The sequence below is a fragment of the Grus americana genome, chromosome 19 (genome assembly GCF_028858705.1).
Source record: "Grus americana isolate bGruAme1 chromosome 19, bGruAme1.mat, whole genome shotgun sequence".
Classification (NCBI taxonomy): Eukaryota; Metazoa; Chordata; class Aves; order Gruiformes; family Gruidae; genus Grus; species Grus americana.
The window spans coordinates 6,061,438-6,081,166 of record NC_072870.1 but is presented as its reverse complement, the minus strand read 5'-3'; the positions used below and the strand labels follow the sequence as shown (position 1 = coordinate 6,081,166).

The following is a 19,729-nucleotide window of genomic DNA, read 5'->3' as shown; positions in this document are numbered from 1 at the left end:
TTTTACCTTTCCCAAGTACCACAACTCTTACAGACGCTTTTCTGCCAGCCTCTCAATCTGGGATATGTTAGCAGCGTGGAGACGCTGGCTGGGACCTGTGTGGGGGCTCGGGCTGTCCTTGCTCGGACCAAAAGCGGTGCTGTGACCTCCCACGGCATCGGGCCCTTCCCTCGTCCCCTCAGTGGATGCCAGGGCAAAGCCCGGCTCTGTCCTCTTTACCCCTTCCTCCGCCATCGCCGGCCTTGCTCCAGTGTTACACGCCCCAGGTGCAAGTTTATGTTCTCCTCTCTTGGCCTTCATTTATAATTAAAATGTTAATTCCTCCGGTTCCTTCTGTTAAGTCAACTGCTTTAAGGATTTAATCTTGAACAGGTTTAGGTTTTGGGCACCTTTATAAAAAGAAAAAAAAAAAAAGCTGGTTTTGAATGTTTTTGGTGGAAAAGGGGGTGAGGAGTGGCTGGAAATGTCGGCACGGCAGGGGCCGGCGCTGTACCACCCCCTCCAGCGCTGCGGCCCGGCCTGAGAAGACAGCGGGGGGGCGGCGGTACGAGATAAGCCGTCAGCGCTTCGCCGACGCGGAGCCCATTCCCGGTGCGGCATTACCCGCTCCGGCCGGCATTGCCCGCTCCGGTGGGGCCCGCCCGCCGCCTGGCTCCTCCCGCGGGCGGGGCCGGGCCGCGCGTTGCCGGCGCCGCAGCATTTTGTCCCCCCCGCGCCACCGTCCGCGCGGCCGGCCGGGGTGAGAGGTCGCGGCTGCGTCCCCGGAAGCAGCGGGAGGCGGTGGCGGAGGAGGCGGGTGTCCGGGCAGCGGCGCCGGCAGCGGCCCCCACCCCCCCACCCCACCCTCCGGCCCCCTCCCCGTAGCCCCCCGTCAGGGCAGGAGGATGGTGCAGAGCCCGTCCGCACGGCAGCCCCGCCGCCTCTGAGCTCCGCCGCTGCCTCCGGGCCTCGACCCTCCCGGCCCGGGGGCCTCTTCCCCCGCTTCGGGCGCCGGTAAGATGGGGACGGGGGTGGCTCTGGCCGAGGGGGCCCGCCGGCCTCCCGTGCCGTGCCGGGCGCAGGGATCCCGGCCATCGCCAGCCTGGCGCGCCCGGGCGCGGTGGATGTGGGTCGCCTTCGTCCTCCTCCGCCCCGGGGTGGGGAGGGGTGTCCTGCCGGTGTGCGGCGGGGGGCACCTCCGGGCCTCAACGCCGGGGTCCCGCTGGCGGGGCAGGAGCGGGGCGTTGGGTTGCTCCGGTGACGGTTGTGTAACGGTGGAAGCGCCGTGCGGGAGCCTCGGCCCGGTTTGCCGGAGCAGCGCGGGTGAGGCGGGCGCATCCCTCCTGTGCCGCCCGCCTGCGCCGAGCTGCGGTGCCGGGCAGTTGGTTCGCACATCCGCACGGCGATAAACCCGGCCCTTGGGGTTGGCCGCTCTGCTTTTGTTTTACTTTGTTCTTTCCTTCTACTTTAATAATTTATTTTTTTTTTTAAAAAAAAGGTTGTTAGGTTGAACTTTGTGTGGCATCGTACCAGGAAAAAATAGTGAGAAACAGCAATTCCGGTAGCACTAAAAATATTTGTTTCAAAATAGCTTCTGAATAGGGATTCCTTTGTTACTTTTTTTTGCTATTTGCTACGTACCCATATTTTTATTCTCTTTTACTTTTTTGATTTAATTTATATCTAAAGGCGTTATAATGTTTGTCATAATAAAATTTCTGGTGCATCATGCCTGGAACATGGCTGCTAGATTCCGAACGTTAAATTTGAACCGTATATCATAATCACAGATATGGACACCGTGGGAAACATTTCTGTCTGACAAGGGAAAGAACAGATTACAGCACAGCTTTTCTTTTCCCCCCCTTTGCTTTTTCAGGGTTTGTCTTCTCTGGGGAAATTTATTTGCCTGATTAGCTCTAGCAGTATAATTATACAGGTAAATTTGCCCTGTTAGATAAACCTTGAGTCTAGGTGAGAATTCATGAAGGATTACTCTTCACATCCTCATCAAACTTCTGAGAAGTTTTGCAATTGGAAGTGCATCGTGAGATGAAAGCCTATCGTGGCTGGGCCTATCCTTTGTGGTAAATCACTACTGTCTTTTTATAAACGGTTGAGTTCTAGGGAATACCTTACTAATCCTTTTGCTTCTAGGTTGGACATACAAAATGGTTCTAGGCTCATCTAGTGAGCTGCTGCCACTTCCATCATCTACCTGCTTTTCCTCTGATCTCCGGGAAGGAGCGATGGCTGCAATCCAGTTGCTGGTCAGCAGGTGTCTGCAGCACAGGGAACAACTTTTGTAGGCAGCAGAGATAATACTGAATTGTGCCTGCAAGACCAAATGCTCCTTGACCCTAGATTTAGTCCCATCAAAGAGGATTAAGACCTTAGTAGCTTTGTTATTTCCCGTGATTTGAGGAGTGGCTCAGGGCCGGTGGAATGTGATTCTTCTTTCCCGCTTGAAAGACAAGAACTTGAAATGCTGCCTGGTAATACAAAATAGACACTGTGCTCTGTGAGAGGAGAGGAGCATCTGAGGGCAGGAACAAACAGACCTTGGTGTCCTTTGTGTGAGCCGGATGCATCTGGCAAGAGACAGGAGACTGGCACGTCCATCACCCCTGGGTGGATGGCAGGCATACCACAGGAGTGCAGCTCCCTCCTTAAACACTCCCTGACAGTGTTCCTGCAGATCAGTTAGCTGTGATCATCTGTATTTTTATTTTATTAAATAGTATAACATTTTTTGTAGAAATGAAGCTGGTTTATCAAATGAGCCCTAAACTAAGTATTAATGAAACTTGTTGGTGTCAGAATTTTGTTGCTTTTCCCAAATCTCCCTTTGCCAAAAGCACGTCTGTGTTGGGAGTTTCATTTCTGAGAAGACCGTTCTGACCTGTGAATAAAGCTGGTTCCCAGGACTCTTTTGTTTAGGAAGAAAACTTACATGTGCCCTGGCATGTCAGGTTTTGTTAAGTACCGTCTCCATTTTACAGAGAGATAATTAACAAAACCTGAGTTTGGGCAAAGCAAATTAAAGTCCTATTTCTTTTGACCAGTGGGGGTGAAGTATACAGACGTGGTGATATTACTGCCATGTCCTTGAGATTTCGGCTATTGCCCAAGTCCCTTATTTCAGTCCATTTTCCTGCTGTTTGTATTTTCATCTTCACTAGTGGCCGCTGGCTGTTTTCCTACTTCTCTTACACAGCCAGCGTTACTTTCTTTCTACATCCAGAACTCTTATTTTGCCGTTTCCACTGAAGCTGCCCTTTCCTCATCTTGTCACTCATTTTCTGCTTGTGATTCAAGCTGTGTATCTGTCTGTGTCTGTCTCCTTACAGTTCTCATTACAAGCAACAGTTCTCATTACAAACAGGCTGAGGAGCCTTTTTCTGGCATTTTTCTGTACTTACGCTGCTGAATTCTGTACTGCATTCCTTAATGGGTAGCCTTAATGAAGTCAACGATTAACCTTCTTAAATTGGTCACTAAACCAGTTTTGATTATTAAACTGTTGCTGAGACTTTTCGTACTTCTTGAGTGAAGCCCTTCTGTGAGCTGCTTTGGTTCGGCTGTTCTCAGTACGGTACACACAGAATTTGATTTCTCATGGAAATTCGACAGATCCTATAAAACCAAATAATTTTACTTTTGCCTTCCTCCTCCAGGCTCTCATCCTAAGCAGCAGTAACCAGAATAACAATTTTTAATACAACTTCAAAGTTCTTGAGTCTAATATTGTATGTTTTATTGCAGTCCGTATGATTTAGATTACGATAAGTCATGACTTTGACTTGTAAAAGTTGGAAGGTTTAAAAAATGCCCAAGCCAGAACTCTTGTATATGAAAGTGTTCTCTTTCCCATGGCACAGGCTCACTTGGCAAACAGGGCTGCCTGTGTAAAGTTTGGCAGCAAAATGTCTATTTTCAACAAGAGGTTAGGTTTACTTGTATTTTACAGCTGGATGTATTTTAAATTGTGTTTTTCACTTTTAACAAATGTCAGAATTTGGGGTTCATTGAACCAGTGAAAAAGGCTTTCCTCACATTGTTTATATTTCCTGGCTTATAACTTTTCTACTCTTTTCTGGTTCTTCATTTTTTAAAAAATTCTTAGCATTTAAAAAAAGTATTTGGAACTTATTTGAATTTGTCTGTTTCTACATAATTTTTTTTTTTAAAGTGGTAAATTAAATTCACCTTTGCTGTCCCAGGAGCAGCAGCGGACACACTGCTCAGCTGCTTGTGTTAAATCCACCGCAGACATTCTGAACTACGACACACGTTTGTTGGGAAGGGCTGTTAAGTATCTGGAAACTTCACGTACACAGATTGAGTAATGTCTGATCCACAAAGTTTCCTTTTTATTTTTTAGCTCATCTACTTTTTATTATAAGATTTCTGTCTTTAAAAAGAATTATAGTCAGGAAGTTGGGTGTGTGAAATTCAGTATCAATTTGATCCTTAAAATTCACTATAACTGACCAAATTACTTCCCTTCCTTGGCTTTGTTTTATGGGGAGAACTGAAATGTTTGCTGTTTACGTAGCTCTTGGGGATGTTGAAATGCTTAATTATGCTTTGAAAAGTGAAACATTTCATGCAAGCATGAAGCATTTTGCTTCGTTCTGTTCTTGCAAGCCCCTGGGCTCTCAGGCTTTAACAACCTGCTTCCTAACTGACACCATTATCAGAATAACCCGAGGAAAGAATCTCCTTTTCAACAGGTGACATTCTGTGCTGTACAGCATCTCCTGTCCACGCCCTTTGTGTGCACAAAGGGCCAGGCCATTTCCTGCCATGTTTTCTGCTTCCAGACTCTAGGAAGATGCGTTTGTGGTTGGTGAGGGTTTTTTTGGTTGGGTTTTTTTTTAATCAGTAAACACATTTGTAGGATAAAATAGCTCAGAAAACTGTCATGAGCCACAGGCTGGTTTGATCTGATGCACTATTATCTCCCACTTGCAAGCTTTCTCCTTGCACATTCTTGAGGAGTTTGTACACATCTGGCTGCTGGTTTTTTGGTTGTATTTCATTGCTGTGGATTGAAGGCTCCTAGGTGATGTTTTCATCAACTCTCTTCCTCTGCAAGTCCTGATTACTTCTCTTCCCCTACTTTGTGAAGAAGACTGATGGCACTTACTATGAGTCTGTTTACTTTGTTTTATTTTCTTTAACACTGAAGGACAGGAGAAGGGGAAGAGGATCAGCTGGACAGAAAAAGCATTCTGCTCTGGAGGATTCCCCTCCCTTCGTTCCTCCCAGAGCCAGCCCTGCCTGCCCTTCCACTGCTGGCACAGGTTTTGGGCTGTACAATTTCAGTCCACAGGATCTTGATATGCTTCCTAAACAAATGAACTGATACAGCTGCAGATACTGGCACCTCTTTTTTTTCCATAGATATTGGTACGATAAAGTAAGTCTTCCTATGAAATTAGTAGGAAAATGCTCTTTTTCTTCCAACTGCATGTTTTATAATAAAAATACCATGTTGTGAAATTGCAACAAAGATGTAAAGAACAAATTTGTTGATTAGCCTCCCCACTTCCTAAAATAAACTGACTGTAAAAGCTGTGAGGCAAAAAAAGGGCAGCCTTCTGGTGAGTTTAGAAACCTCTGTTTAATTTTTATCCTGTTTTCTTAGAAGAAGGGAAGGGGAGATAATAATTGCTGCTGCTCTGAGAACCAGCAGAGGTTTTATTTTCAGTTGTAAGATCAACTGAGGTTACTTTCGCAAGTTCTGTTCGGTAGGCTGGTGATATTAGATTAGAGATACAGACGTTCTTATTAATTAGTCTTTATAAAGCTTTGACAGACCATTTTGAATATTCTGAACTTTAATAGGCATACAACTGAGATCTATTTTGCTTTACTATTTTAGTGTTTTAGGTGTTGGACATCAAGTTTGGTTTGAAGAGAAGAAAACCAAATTAAAGATATTTTTGCTACCTACTACTGTTTACTGTTCTTAAATGAGAGGCACTTTAGTTTGAGATCAACACCATTTCTTTGTTTGTGTGTTATTTATGGCTGGTTTGCTAGGAAAATCACAGCTCAGTTGATTTGTGTTTGAGTGTTTTGCTGGCACGCAACATTATTTTCATTCAAAGTGGTTAACCCTGATGTGACCCATTTCCTAACCCCCGTTGTATTACTAGTAATGGGGCATCTTTGAAAACATAATTGATTTATAAATAAACTGAACTGCACAGTTAAGATTAAATGCTATTATGTGCAATAAGAGGTTCAGGCTTAGAAAACACGCAAGGTCTTAATGGCATGCTGTTGGATGGGTTGGCGCTGGCTTGCTGCCCTTCTCTTCCACCCACAATTTTCTTCCTTAAGATATTGCAGTGGGGTGTTTTTATTATTGAACCCCCCTCAAAATGTTTTTCTCCTCTAGACTGTGACTATCTTACATGCACAACAAGAGGGGGAAATATTTGTAAGGAAATTACATGATTTTAAGTTTTCTGGTGGAAAGACGGTAGTCAATATTATGGCAAGAAACATGTAAAAATTATGTCAGACGTTTATTTCTTCAAAATTTGTTTTTGGTTTGGTTATGGGTTTTTTTTCCTTTTGGCAACTGCAGTTTTACTTTTAATACCTGCTTTAGTACAGCATGCAGTTTTAATTGTTGTTAGGAATTCAGTTCCTTTGATATTAAGCCTCGAAATGGGAATTTAATACTTCTGCTGTGACTCATTCCATTGACTTTTGGGTCTGTGCAACAGACTTCAAGATTTTCCTTATTTGTAATTTATTCTTGAAGAACTCATAGGTCTATTTCAGAATTTACCTTTTCTATACTCTTTCATGTACAAATAAGGAGGAATTAAAAATGTTGCTGCTTTGAGGTTACTGTATTCGGTCTTGAGCTATTGTGGAGGGAGACTCCCTGAGGTTGTAGAATGAGTGGCTATTTCCTCGCTTTTTAGATGGTTACCCAATTCTGCGTTTGCCTTCCACTCTGACATATTAACTGTTGTGTGTTTCCATCCTTTAACATTTTTATCTTTTTTACTGTATAACAGAATTTCTGGGGCTTGTAGGGTCTGAATTAAGAGCACAATATCTCTCCAGTGCTTGTCAAGTGTTTCCCGATGAGAACCGTCAGCTGTAACTCTGCCTGAACGTGGCATTTTGTCTTGACGTATACACCTCAATACAGAACAATTACTTTGGAGTTGGTGGCCAATGTTCCGGGCTGGCAATTTTCGTTCTTCCTGTTGCGCTTGAGCTACTTGTTAGGCTGACTGTGGAGATTTTTATTGCACAAGTATTAAAAAGCTTAGCTGGAGTGGAGAGAGGCAGGCAGCAGTTATTAGAGCCGCCTTTTAAATTATTTATTTAGCTAAAAAGTGAAATCTGATCTTGCTTTTCTGACCTGCCAGGAGGTAATAGCATTTGGTTTCTTTTTTTAACTGTGTGAAAAAAAGAATATAATTTAAACTTTTATTTCTAAGTTATTCATTTACACAGAGGAAGTTGTTAGTTACAACTAGAGCTGGTAGAAAAATAGCATTTGTGTTGTGTTTCTAACGGGTCCTAACAGAAAGGAGGAGTTTAAGTGTGTGGACCATTAACCAAACCCCTAAAATCTAGTGGGGATATATGTTTTGATCTACGTGCACCGATCTGTTTCACAAGTTCTTTGATAATTAGTGTTATTTAAGCACTTTATGTCATAAAAAATCGGCAGTTCTTCAGGCAGCAGTATGGAAACATTCTTCTTCGTTCTGGTTTGCACTAACCATGTCCAACTGCTATTTTCACGTCAGTTCTAGTATTGAAATCCACAGTTGTTCCCTTTTCTCTCACAAATGTTCAAAAGGCATATTATGCTTTGGAAATTGCAGCTTATAGCATTTTCTAATTGCTTTCAAAGCCATTGAGTTATGGGAGCATATTAAGCAACTGGCACTTAAAAGCCTGTGATCTCTTACATAAAAATATTAGCCCAAATATTTTTATATGTATGCTTTTCAACGCATCCAGTTTTATGGCTGATTTTAGACCCTGTGGTAAACAAGAATGCTAATGGAGCTGTTGGAAGCCCCTTTCAAAAGGGATCACCATACTGTATATGCTCTGGGTGACATTCAGCTTTGATTAAATGCTGTAATAAAGCCCGCATCTGTGTTATTTTCAAAAGGAAATCCAGAAGGGAGCACTGAATACAACTCTGCTTTTGGTTTATCTTTTGATATTTTTTTTTTCCATCTCAACATGTGTCTCCAATGTTTCTAGATGGAGCGTTTGGGATTTTTAACTAGGGCTCATTTAAGAAATTTGCTGCCAGTGACAAGATAGGAGGCAGAACGTACAGAAACGCGGTTCGTACCCAGCGTGATCCTTACCAACACCAGCTCTCCCTTTCCCTCTCACTCCTGCTGCCTTCACTGGCCTGTTGGCCATAACACAGCTGGGTTTGGACAAAGATAGAAGTTCTGGTAAGGTGCACATTTGTCATCACCTTTTCTTTCCTCTCTTCTCCTTCTCTCCTTCCTTTGTCTGCACTGTGGTTTTCACTCTCAGACATGCCCTGTATTTTTGTGAAGAGGTGTTTGCAGCACCCAGTCATTCTTGCTGATAAAAAGTTGCGGGCTTTCCTGGTCTTTGCAGAGCAGATGAAAATTGGTTGATGGTGCAAAATAGTAAACCCGGGATGTGATCTTGTGCTCTGGAGTGAACCCCTGTTTCAGCAGATTTCACCGAGGAGAGCAAGTAGGTGCATGGGGAGGAGACGAGGAAAGTCAGTATGCACAACTTGGAGTTGTGTTATTGCCACAGGACCTTGGGTCTCTTCTCAGTGAGTTGAATTTTCCCCTTTCTGGGGCAGTTTTGCAGGTTTTGTCAATATTCCTTCTGTTATTCTTAACAGAAGCATTTCTGCCAGTAAAATCTTGAGTATACACCAGAAAGTTGCGATGATTGTACATGGTGGGATCTGAAAAAGACACTGAAAGCTTGTCCTTTCCCCTTCTCTTGCTTTCTTTTAAATCAATAAATCAGATCAAAGATCACTCTCTCCCTTGCCCTCTTTCTCAAAACCCGTCCCTCTCTCATCCTCAGATTTACCACTCTTCAGCCGTGCTACATCTGGATTGTAAATGACGTGTGCTTCTAATAAAAGTCAGTGAGAATCACTCAGACCTGCAGGGACCAGAGTCCCTGACTTAATTAAATGTTATCAGAGCTGTATGAATGCTCCAACATTAAACATTGCAGTGCTGAATTCTTTAGATGCTACTCCTGAAGATTGCCTTTTCCTATGAATTTTGGGGATAAGCAACACATTGCTAGGAACAGTTGCTGCCTTTCTAGTTTAGTTGGGATTAAAGGCCTTTTCAACCAGGATTTTAGGTAAGACAAAGATAAGAGGTTTGCTTGAAGTTCCTTCCTTGCAGAGCTTCTGAAGCAGATGCTGCAGGGCTGCCCTTTACCACTGGACTGTTTGCTTTCCATTGTGAGTGGAGGTGGGGAAGCTTAGTTTGGGTCTTTCTGCTCTGCAAATGAAAATTCAGAAGGGGAATCAGGCAAAATATTATATTTTGGATAAAAATTAATGATTCAGTACATTTCTTCAACATGTGTAGGGTTCTCTTTTTTATTTACAGACTCTAGCAAAAGTTCTCTAGATCCCTCAAGAATCAAATAAAGAAAGGAGTCTTCTGGCCTCCACCCTAATGCAGTTGTTAGGTGTTTCTGACCACAGGATTCTTGATGCAGAAGCCTAAAATGATGTAGGATGCTTCTCGGATCCCATTTTGGAGGTAGAGGTATTTGGGGCTAGGGACGGGGTAAAGGGAGATCTTTAAGGCTTCAGCCTCCGTTTTGAAGGTATGTGCAAGGATGTACAAAGTTTGATCTGTGGGCTGCATTACAACTCCATCCACACTGTAATTTGATGAATTCAGATATTACTGATATTAAAGTGTAGCAGCGTACATCCTGCCTGGATGTGTGGGGACAGAACAGAACTGGTTTATTGCTTATCAGCAATGTTTGTCTGTGCTAGATGTTGTCCTCATTTCTTAAAATCTGTTCCTAGCTGGCAATTTCAGGTGCTGAGAAGGTGATGTCGAGCATGTTTTGATTTGTGCTTTATGTAAGGCACACTGAGTCTGTGTTCAATGAACAGTACAGAGTCATATAATTGAATCTCATTTTAGTGTATGATTCCATTTTTTGTTGTCAAACTTTTGTCTTATGTGATCTACCAGTCCCCACCCATAACACAAATAGCCCAACCACTCTGTTGTAATATTCTTTGTTTTCAGGTGAACAATCAGAATAATGTTCAACATAAACCTCTTGGAGAACCTGAAGGTTTACATCAGCAGTCGACCTCCGCTTGTGGTCTTTATGATCAGTGTAAGTGCGATGGCAATAGCTTTTCTGACACTGGGTTATTTCTTCAAAATCAAGGAGATCAAGTCACCAGAAATGACAGAGGTAGGTACAAAAAGTTCCTGAGCTAAACAGTGGGAATACTAATTTGAAAAACATGCCCAGAGCTAATTTTTCCCCCTGCTCCAAAGAACCCTCTCAAGGGAGTGCACAGAGTCTTATGGGAGATTGTCTTCATTTATACTTGCCTCTAATTTCATAAGGAAAGAGGCTATTGGTTTGAATGTTTGAATAGTCTTGTTTTATTTCAAGGATGAGGCTGAATCATCTGACATGGATCTTCCCTGCTATGGCCGGAAGCCTTTCTCGCCTTTCTTCTTACTCTGTTGTGTCAGCTAGCTTGTTTGTTAAACGTCTTACCTAGTAGTACTATTCTGTAATGAGGGAAGCCTTGCTAGAAACCGTTCATACCCTGAGCGTGGCGAGAATGGACCAAGGTAGTACATTCCTTTTGTAGTTCAAAGAAGAATATTCTGCTGCCGCACTGAGCAGCGGTCAGGTGGTGGCTGGGATCAAACGCGTCTAATTTTTGTAAACCATTTGCCCCGTTGTTGAGATAGCCATGATGGTATCTGTGCTTGCTTTGTAAGCTACGTAATTTTTGTTAAATGGCTTGGAACTGCGGGCAGGATGGTATGTATCGAGGTCTGCACTGCTCCAGAGAAGTGGCAGCCCACAGTTAACTTGCTAATCTGGTTGAAATCTTCACATTTGTTTTAAGGACTGGAATACTTTCCTCCTGAGGTTTAATGATTTGGACTTCTGTATATCTGAGAATGAAACCTTAAAGCATCTCATCAATGATACCACAACTCCTGAAAGTACCGTGACTAGTGGACAGGCAAGATCTTCTACGCAGTCTCCGCAGGCTCTTGAGGACTCCGGTCCAATAAACATCTCGGTTACAATCACGTTGACGCTGGACCCACTCAGACCATTTGGTGGATATTCTCGCAATGTTACACATCTGAGTTCCACAATTTTTGGACACCAAATTGGACTCTCAGGTATGCAAGACTTGGCCTTTATAAATTTGAATGAGAACTACATAATCAAATAAAAATTCACCAGCTTATTATTGGTGAGATAATTTTTTTGCTTAGAACATATATGTGTTACCTGATTTGCTGTGAGTATATTGCTATATAGAGCCCTTCACTTGTTTGCTAGCAAAACGTTTCCCTGCATTCAGCATGGAAAAGAACCTGCAGGTTTGCCAAGGTTAGGCTTTGCAGTTTTAAATGATTAACCTAATGACAATGGAAGGTAATTTTTAAGCCAACAAAATTCCAAGCAACAAAAGCTTCTGCAGTGACTATCTTCAGTTCTATCTTGATACATCTTCAAGTCCTTAACTCACATTTTAAAGGCATTAATGTATATCCATTAGAGATGAAGTGGCATGTTGTCTGAAAAAAATAGTTTATCTAAAATGCACACATGAAGAAGCTTTAATATCCCAAACAGCAACAAATAAGATGCTTACAATTTCTGTGGTGTGAAGAGACTGATCTGCTATGTGGCTGCCCCGCCAGTAAGTTTTTACAGGTGATTGTAGAAAATTAGTAGAAATTGATAATAGAACCTTATTGAATTTTAGCTTTTAGCTAGGGTTGCATTTTATAATAATGCCTGAAGGTGTCTTGAACCTCAGAGACCTGTGAAGAGACATTTACCTGAGCTGTAAATCTGTATTACTGTATTTTATGTTGTTGTTATTTTGTTGCGGCTTTAAGAGCTATCAAACGCAAGTTCCATTTCCAGTAGCCTGGATTTATTTTCAGTATGAACATATCCGTGTGGAGTTAACGTACATTACTTAATCTGCAGTTCAATATCAGCTGGCACCTTTTTGTCTACACGACTATCTCCAATATGAAAAGTAAGCATCAGAAAAAGCAAATGTGGAACAAAGTCTATGGGAGGAGAAAGGCTAAAGATCTGTGATTTTTACTTACTAATAAAGTTCTCTGATCACGCATGAATTCACTCATTAAATAGCGAGTTTTTCATTTCTGGAAGGAGCCTAATGACCCCGCTGCTTCTGGGGGCAGGAGAGATTAGAAAGACCAGCAGCTGGGGTTTTTGTAGATTGGTTTGGGTTGTTTTGGTTTTTAACTTTCTTTTTGCTCTCTTTGTTGATAGTAAAGATCCTGGATGACTTCAAAGGTACAGATTCAGGGTGGTGGTTGCTGCCTTAGTCATTTGCACGTTGTCCTTATCCTAGTGATTGTTGCTCAGATACTTTTGTGAACGAAAACCAGCTTTCCTTCTCTCTTTTCTCAAAGGCAGAGAATCCCATGAGGAGATAAATATTACATTCACCCTGCCGGCTGCCTGGAATTCGGATGACTGCGTTCTTCATGGCCACTGCGAACAGGTGGTGTTCACAACCTGCATGACTGTGACAGCAGCCAGCAATGTGTTTCCTGTCACCGTGTAAGTGCATTTTAAACATCGACTGGTTACTGGGTGATTAATTCCTCAACTGGTTCTCTGAGGTTGTTACTTCCTGATGAACGTTATTGTTGACTGTGGAAATTATGTACCTGAACTATAGCCCCTACCTGCCTTTCAACGTGTTACCTGTGATTTGGACTTCAGTAGGAACAAAGGAATCTGTGAATATTTAAGAAAGATACCCTATAATTTAGTTTCACTACCTTGTGTGAGAACTAAGGCTTGACACTGAGGTTCTTAGCCTCTTCCCTGCGGAGAGATCAGCGTAAGCCGAATGCTGCTGTGCTGCCATACCGCAGCAGGTACAGACCTTTCATCAAAATAGGTTCCCTTTGTCTTCTCTAGACTGACACTATGCAATACACCCTGGAGAACCAGCAGATAGATCCACGCAACTTAGGAAAACCAGTGCTTTTCTAATTAAGCTATGGGATGTTGACTTAGTGGAACAACATGCAGTTAAATTCTAATCTTAGTATAGGAATCATATGGTTTTTATACACTCTTTTGGTTAAGCTTTGGTTTTTGTTGTTGTTTTTGGAATGTCCAAAATAAAACTGCGTTTTATGTTGTTGTTGAGAAGACTGGGCTTGTCACGGTTCTAAAAGTTAGCCTTACTGAACAGGGAGAATGGCAATTAGGGTGCTAATTATTTCTGTTTTTCTGCAGTCAGCCACCACATTGCGTTCCTGAAACATACAGCAATGCTACGCTTTGGTACAAGATCTTTACCACAGCAAGGGACTCTAATACAAAATATGCACAAGATTATAACCCTTTCTGGTGTTACAAAGGAGCAATTGGAAAAGTGTATCATGCTTTAAATCCCAAACTAACTGTTATAGTTCCAGATGTAAGTGCCATGGTGGTTTTATATGTTATGTTGAATAAATGCTTAGCTCTGTTTTAATTGAATATGGTTCAGTTTATGTCCTAAAGTTGTCATATTCAGTGCTGGTTTATTATGTAGTGCAAGGGTTGAGAGAGAGTTGGATCTGCTTTACCCCTGGTGCATGATGGTCTTCTCCATGTGCCTCACAGCTTTTAATAACTAACATTTATATTTTGAAATCGTTTGACAAAACACACTGTCAGTATATGGGAAGAGATCTCTAGAGCAGATTTTTATCATGAGGAACATTTTGGCTCTTTATGTGCCACAGTTAGGAATCACTTTCATTACTATGCCAGCTGTGTAAAGGGGAGAAAGTTGATTCATTAAGTAATTTCTGTGCTGATCTGATAATTATTGCTTTAATATAAAATGCCAGCTATTGGTGCATTGTCAGTAAATGGTTTTAATTCTCTGTGCAGGATGATCGCTCTCTAATAAACCTGCATCTCATGCATACCAGTTACTTTCTTTTTGTGATGGTGATTACAATGTTCTGCTATGCAGTTATTAAAGGCAGACCAAGCAAACTGAGGCAAAGCAATACAGAATTCTGCTCTGAAAAGGTGAGCCTGTGTAATAACAAAATATTGACTCTGATAAGAAAACATAGAAAACCTCCTTTTTTACATAGTACAGACCGGTTTCTCTTATCTCTGGAGATGTAGATTTAATTCCCTTTCAAAGAGAGATGGGTGTTTCATTGTGGACAGTACTGACAGGTGCTAAAAATATGTGTATGTGCTTTGTAGATCCTCAGAGTTAGATTTCTCTCCTGCAGAAGTGGATTATTGCAGTTCCGTAAGTGCTGTAATGCAGCTCTTCTGCCATAATTCTGATGTTACTTGCACTGTTTTGTATTAGGCGTTGAATAGATAGCATTGAGTAGTTTTTATTTATCTTTTATCACAACTGACTGAAAACTTTGAATAAAACATGATATGTAACTCTAATGGTTGTTAATCAGATTTAAATTAAAACAATGACAAAGCTATTGAAACAGTCATTATTCAATACTGCATTGGAGACCTGCACTTTGCTTGAAGGATTAAATATGAATATATTCAGTTGTGAAGTAGGAAGCTAATGTTGGCACCTTTTGATCTTAATGATATTTTGCAGTGTAAGCTGCTTTGATTTTTTTTTTGTGGATTTTTTCTTTTTAATTGATTATGCTCAGTACAAAACACCTTCAGACTTACTTTGATTTCCTTTCCAAGTTAGATTTTTCAAGGTTCTTTGAAAAGGCAAGGACAGATATGCCAGCTGCGTGGCGATAAGTAATATCACTGTTACAGGATTAAGAATTTGACTTTTAATTAAATGTTTTCTTTTTCTTTTTGTTTAGGTTGCTTTGTCAGAAGCATAATCCATCCTCTCCTTTTACTGAGAATGACTGAGAACCGTAATCATTGCCTGCTGAACCCAGAATGGGTCTTAACACTCTGTGAATACATTATCTTGCAATGTTGGTTTATTCCAACCAAAGACATTTCAAGTGCCTGTAATTGATTTGTACATATTTATAAAAGTATATTCAGAATAGGTCAGATGATGCACTTGTTCCGCATTGTAGTGCGGCCGGAAACTTTCAGTCTTTACCTGTGGACATAGCCGAATGTTTGTGTAGATATGTTTAGTGATATGGCTACATATAGTCAGAGCAAGATATTTTTGTCTAGCTGCATCTGGGCAGATTAAGATGCCTTTGCAAGTGTCTCAAACCAACAGATCTTTGTTTTTTGCCCAATGATATGTACAGTGTGTTTGAAACAGTATGCACCTTTGATATAATACTGCATTTCCAAAGCCACCAATCTACATGAATTAAATGTGTATTTGTGTGGCCTAATACTTTCTTCCATTTGCTCCTTGCTTGCAAGAAAAGATATCAACATTTTAGATTTTTTTTTTTTTAAAAATGCATATTCACATTTTAATAGTGCTGTTTTTAGGACAAACTTGTGCTTTTATTCATAGTAAAAAAAATAAGAAGTGAAGTCCCATTTTAAAATGTTTCTTCTTGAAAAGTGCTAAGTTTGATTTCCCCCCGCATTTGGCTTGCTGAATGCCAGAGAATCAGTCAGCATAGAGACTGTCTGAAAAGCTTTCCACTTGGCCTCCCATCCACAGCCCTCAAACCAGGATTGCGCGTCTCTGCTGCAGAGCAGCTTTCTGTACACTCTTTTTTTTTTTTTTTTTCTTTTTTCTCTAGAAAGTGAAACTTAATAAAAAGGTGTATTGTATTAACAGTCTGTTGGGGCTCCGCACAGCCTTGGGCAAGTGCAAATAATGAAAGGAGAAGAAATCCCATAGTCTGGTATAGAGCTTCACTTTGGGACTCTCCATCCATCTCTGAAGGGCAGCTGAAAATGACACTTTTATTAGCTTTGTCCGATTTCCATTTCATGCTGTCCACTCAGGGGAAAATGACAAGGAGAGAACTAAGGGCTGTTGTGATTAAGGTCAAAGAAACCACACAGTGCAACACACACTGCTCTCTGTGTCCATTCTGAAATCGGAGGGTTTATCCTGTGCATTTCTCCCTTTCCCATTCTGGCTTTTGCTGTTTCTTTCTGGCTTCTTATTGAGTAGCCTCCTTGATTTTTAGGAGTCAGGGTTTTCCTGCAGACATTTCCACCACTGCTTTTAAAATCTCACTGGTTGCCTTAATTGACCTTTCATCTTGTCTTTCAGCTTTCTTGTCAGGTACTATAACTGGAGGTCAGCATACATACAATGCTTTTTTTTTTTTTTTTCCCCTCCTCCTTTGGTAAGTTCTGCTCTAAAATACACAAAAGAAGAAACCCAAGTCAAAAAACTCACAGTCTCAATTATGCTGGCATAAGATTCTTAGTTTATTACCTGTAGACACTATTGAACTACTGGTCTGGATGTATGGGACTTCAGTAAGTTCATGAGTCTTCGAAGCAAAATGGTCCCACTTTTCTTTGGAACATCTTTCCTTTATAGAATTTCAGTTACTTAAGTGGCGTTAACTAACGTGTTTTTCTCCGGGGATGTTAAGGCAAAGCTTTAGAGATGGCCTAGTTTGAAGTCGAGGGATAAAATGAAGCTTCCAGTTTTCTCCTGATGCTGCTATGAGCTAATAGTGCTTCGCTGAAATGAATCGGTGAAGTCAAAACAGGTAGATGGCTTCTCATGAAAACTGTCCGATCTGTTCCTAATTCACACGTACGCAGCCTTCTGCATTAATACTGACTTCTAGAGTTGCCTACGAGGGTGGCTTGATCTGGGGACCAAAGGCAGGAAGAGGAAGCGGATTGGGGTGGTGGTGCAAATTCTGGAAATACCTAGAAAACACCCAACACAACACAACTCCTTTTTTAAAAAAGAAAAGCATTTCTGTTTCAGCAAATAAAAAAAAAATCAAACTCTAAATGTCCAAACAGGAATTTAGTCTGTTGGGGAAAACAGGATTTTTTTTTAATTCTGGTTTTGCTACTTGGTAATTAGAGGAGCCTGCTTTGCACCTTACCACCCACTGTATTGAAGTACACAGAAATACTAAGATTGCAGCCCACAAACCCAAAGGGAAAATGTTAAAGAGTTGTGATTTTTGGCCTTAGTTTATCCCTTTGCACCCCTGTATTGCAGCGGAGAGGTAAGGGTGTCCATCGGGTTGAGATGCTGCAATACTGAGGAGTATTGGATTGTTCCTAGGCGCAATGTACAAAAGTTAAATGCAGCCAAACAGAAGAGTAAAAACTTAATATTAAAGTTCAGATCATATTGATCTTTCCTTTTTTGTTTTCTTTTTCTTTTTAACTATGACTTGAATCAGTTTTGATTCTATTTGTACGTGTTTTCTTGTTCTTAGAAAGCTGCCATTTTGTTTTGCATTTTTCTTTGGCATTACATAGAAAATCTGAGCCTTGGTTTTCAACCCTCTGCAGGTGATTGTAGGGTTAAGATGGCTTTTGTTTGTTTGTTTTCTTCTTACATTTCACTTGTCTTGTTGCATGATGGTTAATAGCTGATTTGGAAATGACATTTCTCTCCTAGATTAATTTTGTGTTTGTAAGATGTGCATATTGCTTTGCAGAATAAAAAAGATGAAGTTTATTCTGTTGTCTTTATTTCTACTGCCTAGTTGCTGCGGAGGTTTCATAAATCATCTGTTATATGGACCACCGGAGGAAATTAGTAGTGCAAGTCCACAACAGATTGGAATTTCAAACCCTTTGTTGGTGCAGTGAGCACTTTACATAAACTTTTTTTTTTTTTCTTTTGTGTATCATGGGGTTGGGAAAGTAGGTAGTGCCCGTGGTGAGAAATGCAGAATTTGTGACCTGGACCCGTCTCTCCTGTTGCTCTTCCCTGATGATGATCAGGCCTTCTGCTGCCTCCTCACTACAGCTGCTGTGTAACTTACTCAGCTGAACCACAACCAGCCGCTGGGCATTTCAGAGTGCCTGCAGGTGACCGGAGGTGGTTGGAGGACAGAGGTGGGTGGCTGTTGAAATCAAGATAATGTAACTTGTGAAATTCTAGTTCCAGTTACTGGGCAGCGGGAACAAGTTGCACCTGGATGTCTTCAGCGCTTGAGAGAGTAGGAAAAACATACTGTGTTGTGCTCTTGGGAGCTTGTGAAAAGTGCAGCACGGTGGCCAGCCTGTCTTGCTTGTCCAAAAAACAAAGCATCCAAACGGTGCCCGTTCAAATCTGGTGGTGAATGGCAGCATCATTAAAAAGCAAACCTGCGACGTTGTTTTATAATTTTTACTGGGGCGAGGGACTCCAAGAATTAGCAGAAGAAAGTGATTTTAATAGAATAGTTTTTACAAATCCCCTTGGTATGGCTCTAGGAAACCTGGCTAGCTCTGAAATGCCTGCCCCGAACGAGTGTTAATGCCCTGTGTTAGCGTGGCCTCAGCTTTGAGTGAGTCTGCTGCTGTTTTAATTAGCAAAGCAGTCGCCTTTGGCCTCCACTGAATTCTGTCCCTCAGCCAGCAAAGAGGAAGAGAAAGGCGGTCGGACGTGTATTCACTTGTTTTCTGTTAAACAAACTCTCTTTCATAACTTGGGCAGCCACTATTTGGCAAGCGCACGGCTTTGTTCAATGAGTTTTATAGAAGTGCAACTTCCTTGAAGAAAATCCTGTTTTCGTAGCTCTTTGTGCATAGAGTTACACTTGAGTAAACTTACAGGAGGATGTACGGTGAGTTCCCACTGAGTAAAAAGTCCTTGGCAAATCAGTTTGTGATTGAATCCATTTTGTTCTAAAGTAAAGATCAGCAACCTGCTGCCTGGAATATGGCTATAATATTCCTTCACATAGGAAGAGTCTTGCTGTAATTTAGTGCCGTAGTCTTAACTCGGGTTCCTTCCAGGCCCCCTCCTGGCTCTTGATAGTACGAGCAGCTTAAAACTAGGTGTTACAAGCAGGTAGTACAATGGAGGGGGGGGAAAAGGCTGTTTTGCTGATGTGACGGGACATTTCCAGGTGCTGGAAGGGTGGGGTGAGCAGGAGGGATTCATTTGATAACACTGTAATCAGGCTGTTTGCTCATAACGATGATGTTTGTTAACAAACTAAAATAAGGGCAATGAAAAACTATGTAAAGCTTGCTCATCTGGAAAAAATGCACGCGTTGTGTTTGCAATCAGATTACATCGAACGTTAGCAGGCTGCTACAGATTGGGATGAGAAGTACCATCTGCCATCAGTGATGGCATTTCTTTAATCGGTTGCTTTGTGCCAAATATTTTGGTATTGCGTGAAAGTATTGCTGAAAATGAGGAACGGCATCTGCCTTCTCGCAGCAGTGCCTTCTTTCGGCAAGCAAATTGCTTTAGCCCTCTTTTTAAAATAGGGAGTTCCAAAGAAATGTTGTTCTCAAAAGCTCGTATGAATGAGTATGCCGGCAGCTGCTGAAATTTGGATTGTAAATTCTCCTTTTCCCTCCAGCTGTAATCAAAATTGTGCTAGTGATGAATTGCCTGGCAGAG

General features: G+C 41.6%; 1 protein-coding gene across 2 annotated transcripts; it reads left to right on the top strand.

The window, feature by feature from the left end:
• The first annotated feature begins 724 nt into the window (after positions 1 to 724).
• TMEM248 (transmembrane protein 248) lies at positions 725 to 17,842 on the top strand. 2 transcript variants are annotated; one of them, XM_054847625.1, is made up of 7 exons: positions 725 to 993; positions 10,275 to 10,449; positions 11,126 to 11,411; positions 12,693 to 12,843; positions 13,534 to 13,717; positions 14,179 to 14,322; positions 15,105 to 17,842. In XM_054847625.1, the coding sequence occupies exons 2-7, from the start codon at positions 10,291 to 10,293 to the stop codon at positions 15,123 to 15,125; spliced, it is 945 nt and encodes a 314-aa protein (XP_054703600.1). In that variant the 5' UTR covers positions 725 to 993; positions 10,275 to 10,290; the 3' UTR covers positions 15,126 to 17,842. The 2 variants fall into 2 exon arrangements, with proteins under 2 accessions (XP_054703600.1, XP_054703601.1); XM_054847626.1 differs by lacking the exon at positions 725 to 993 and adding an exon at positions 8,178 to 8,444.
• Positions 17,843 to 19,729: the final 1,887 nt, after the last annotated feature.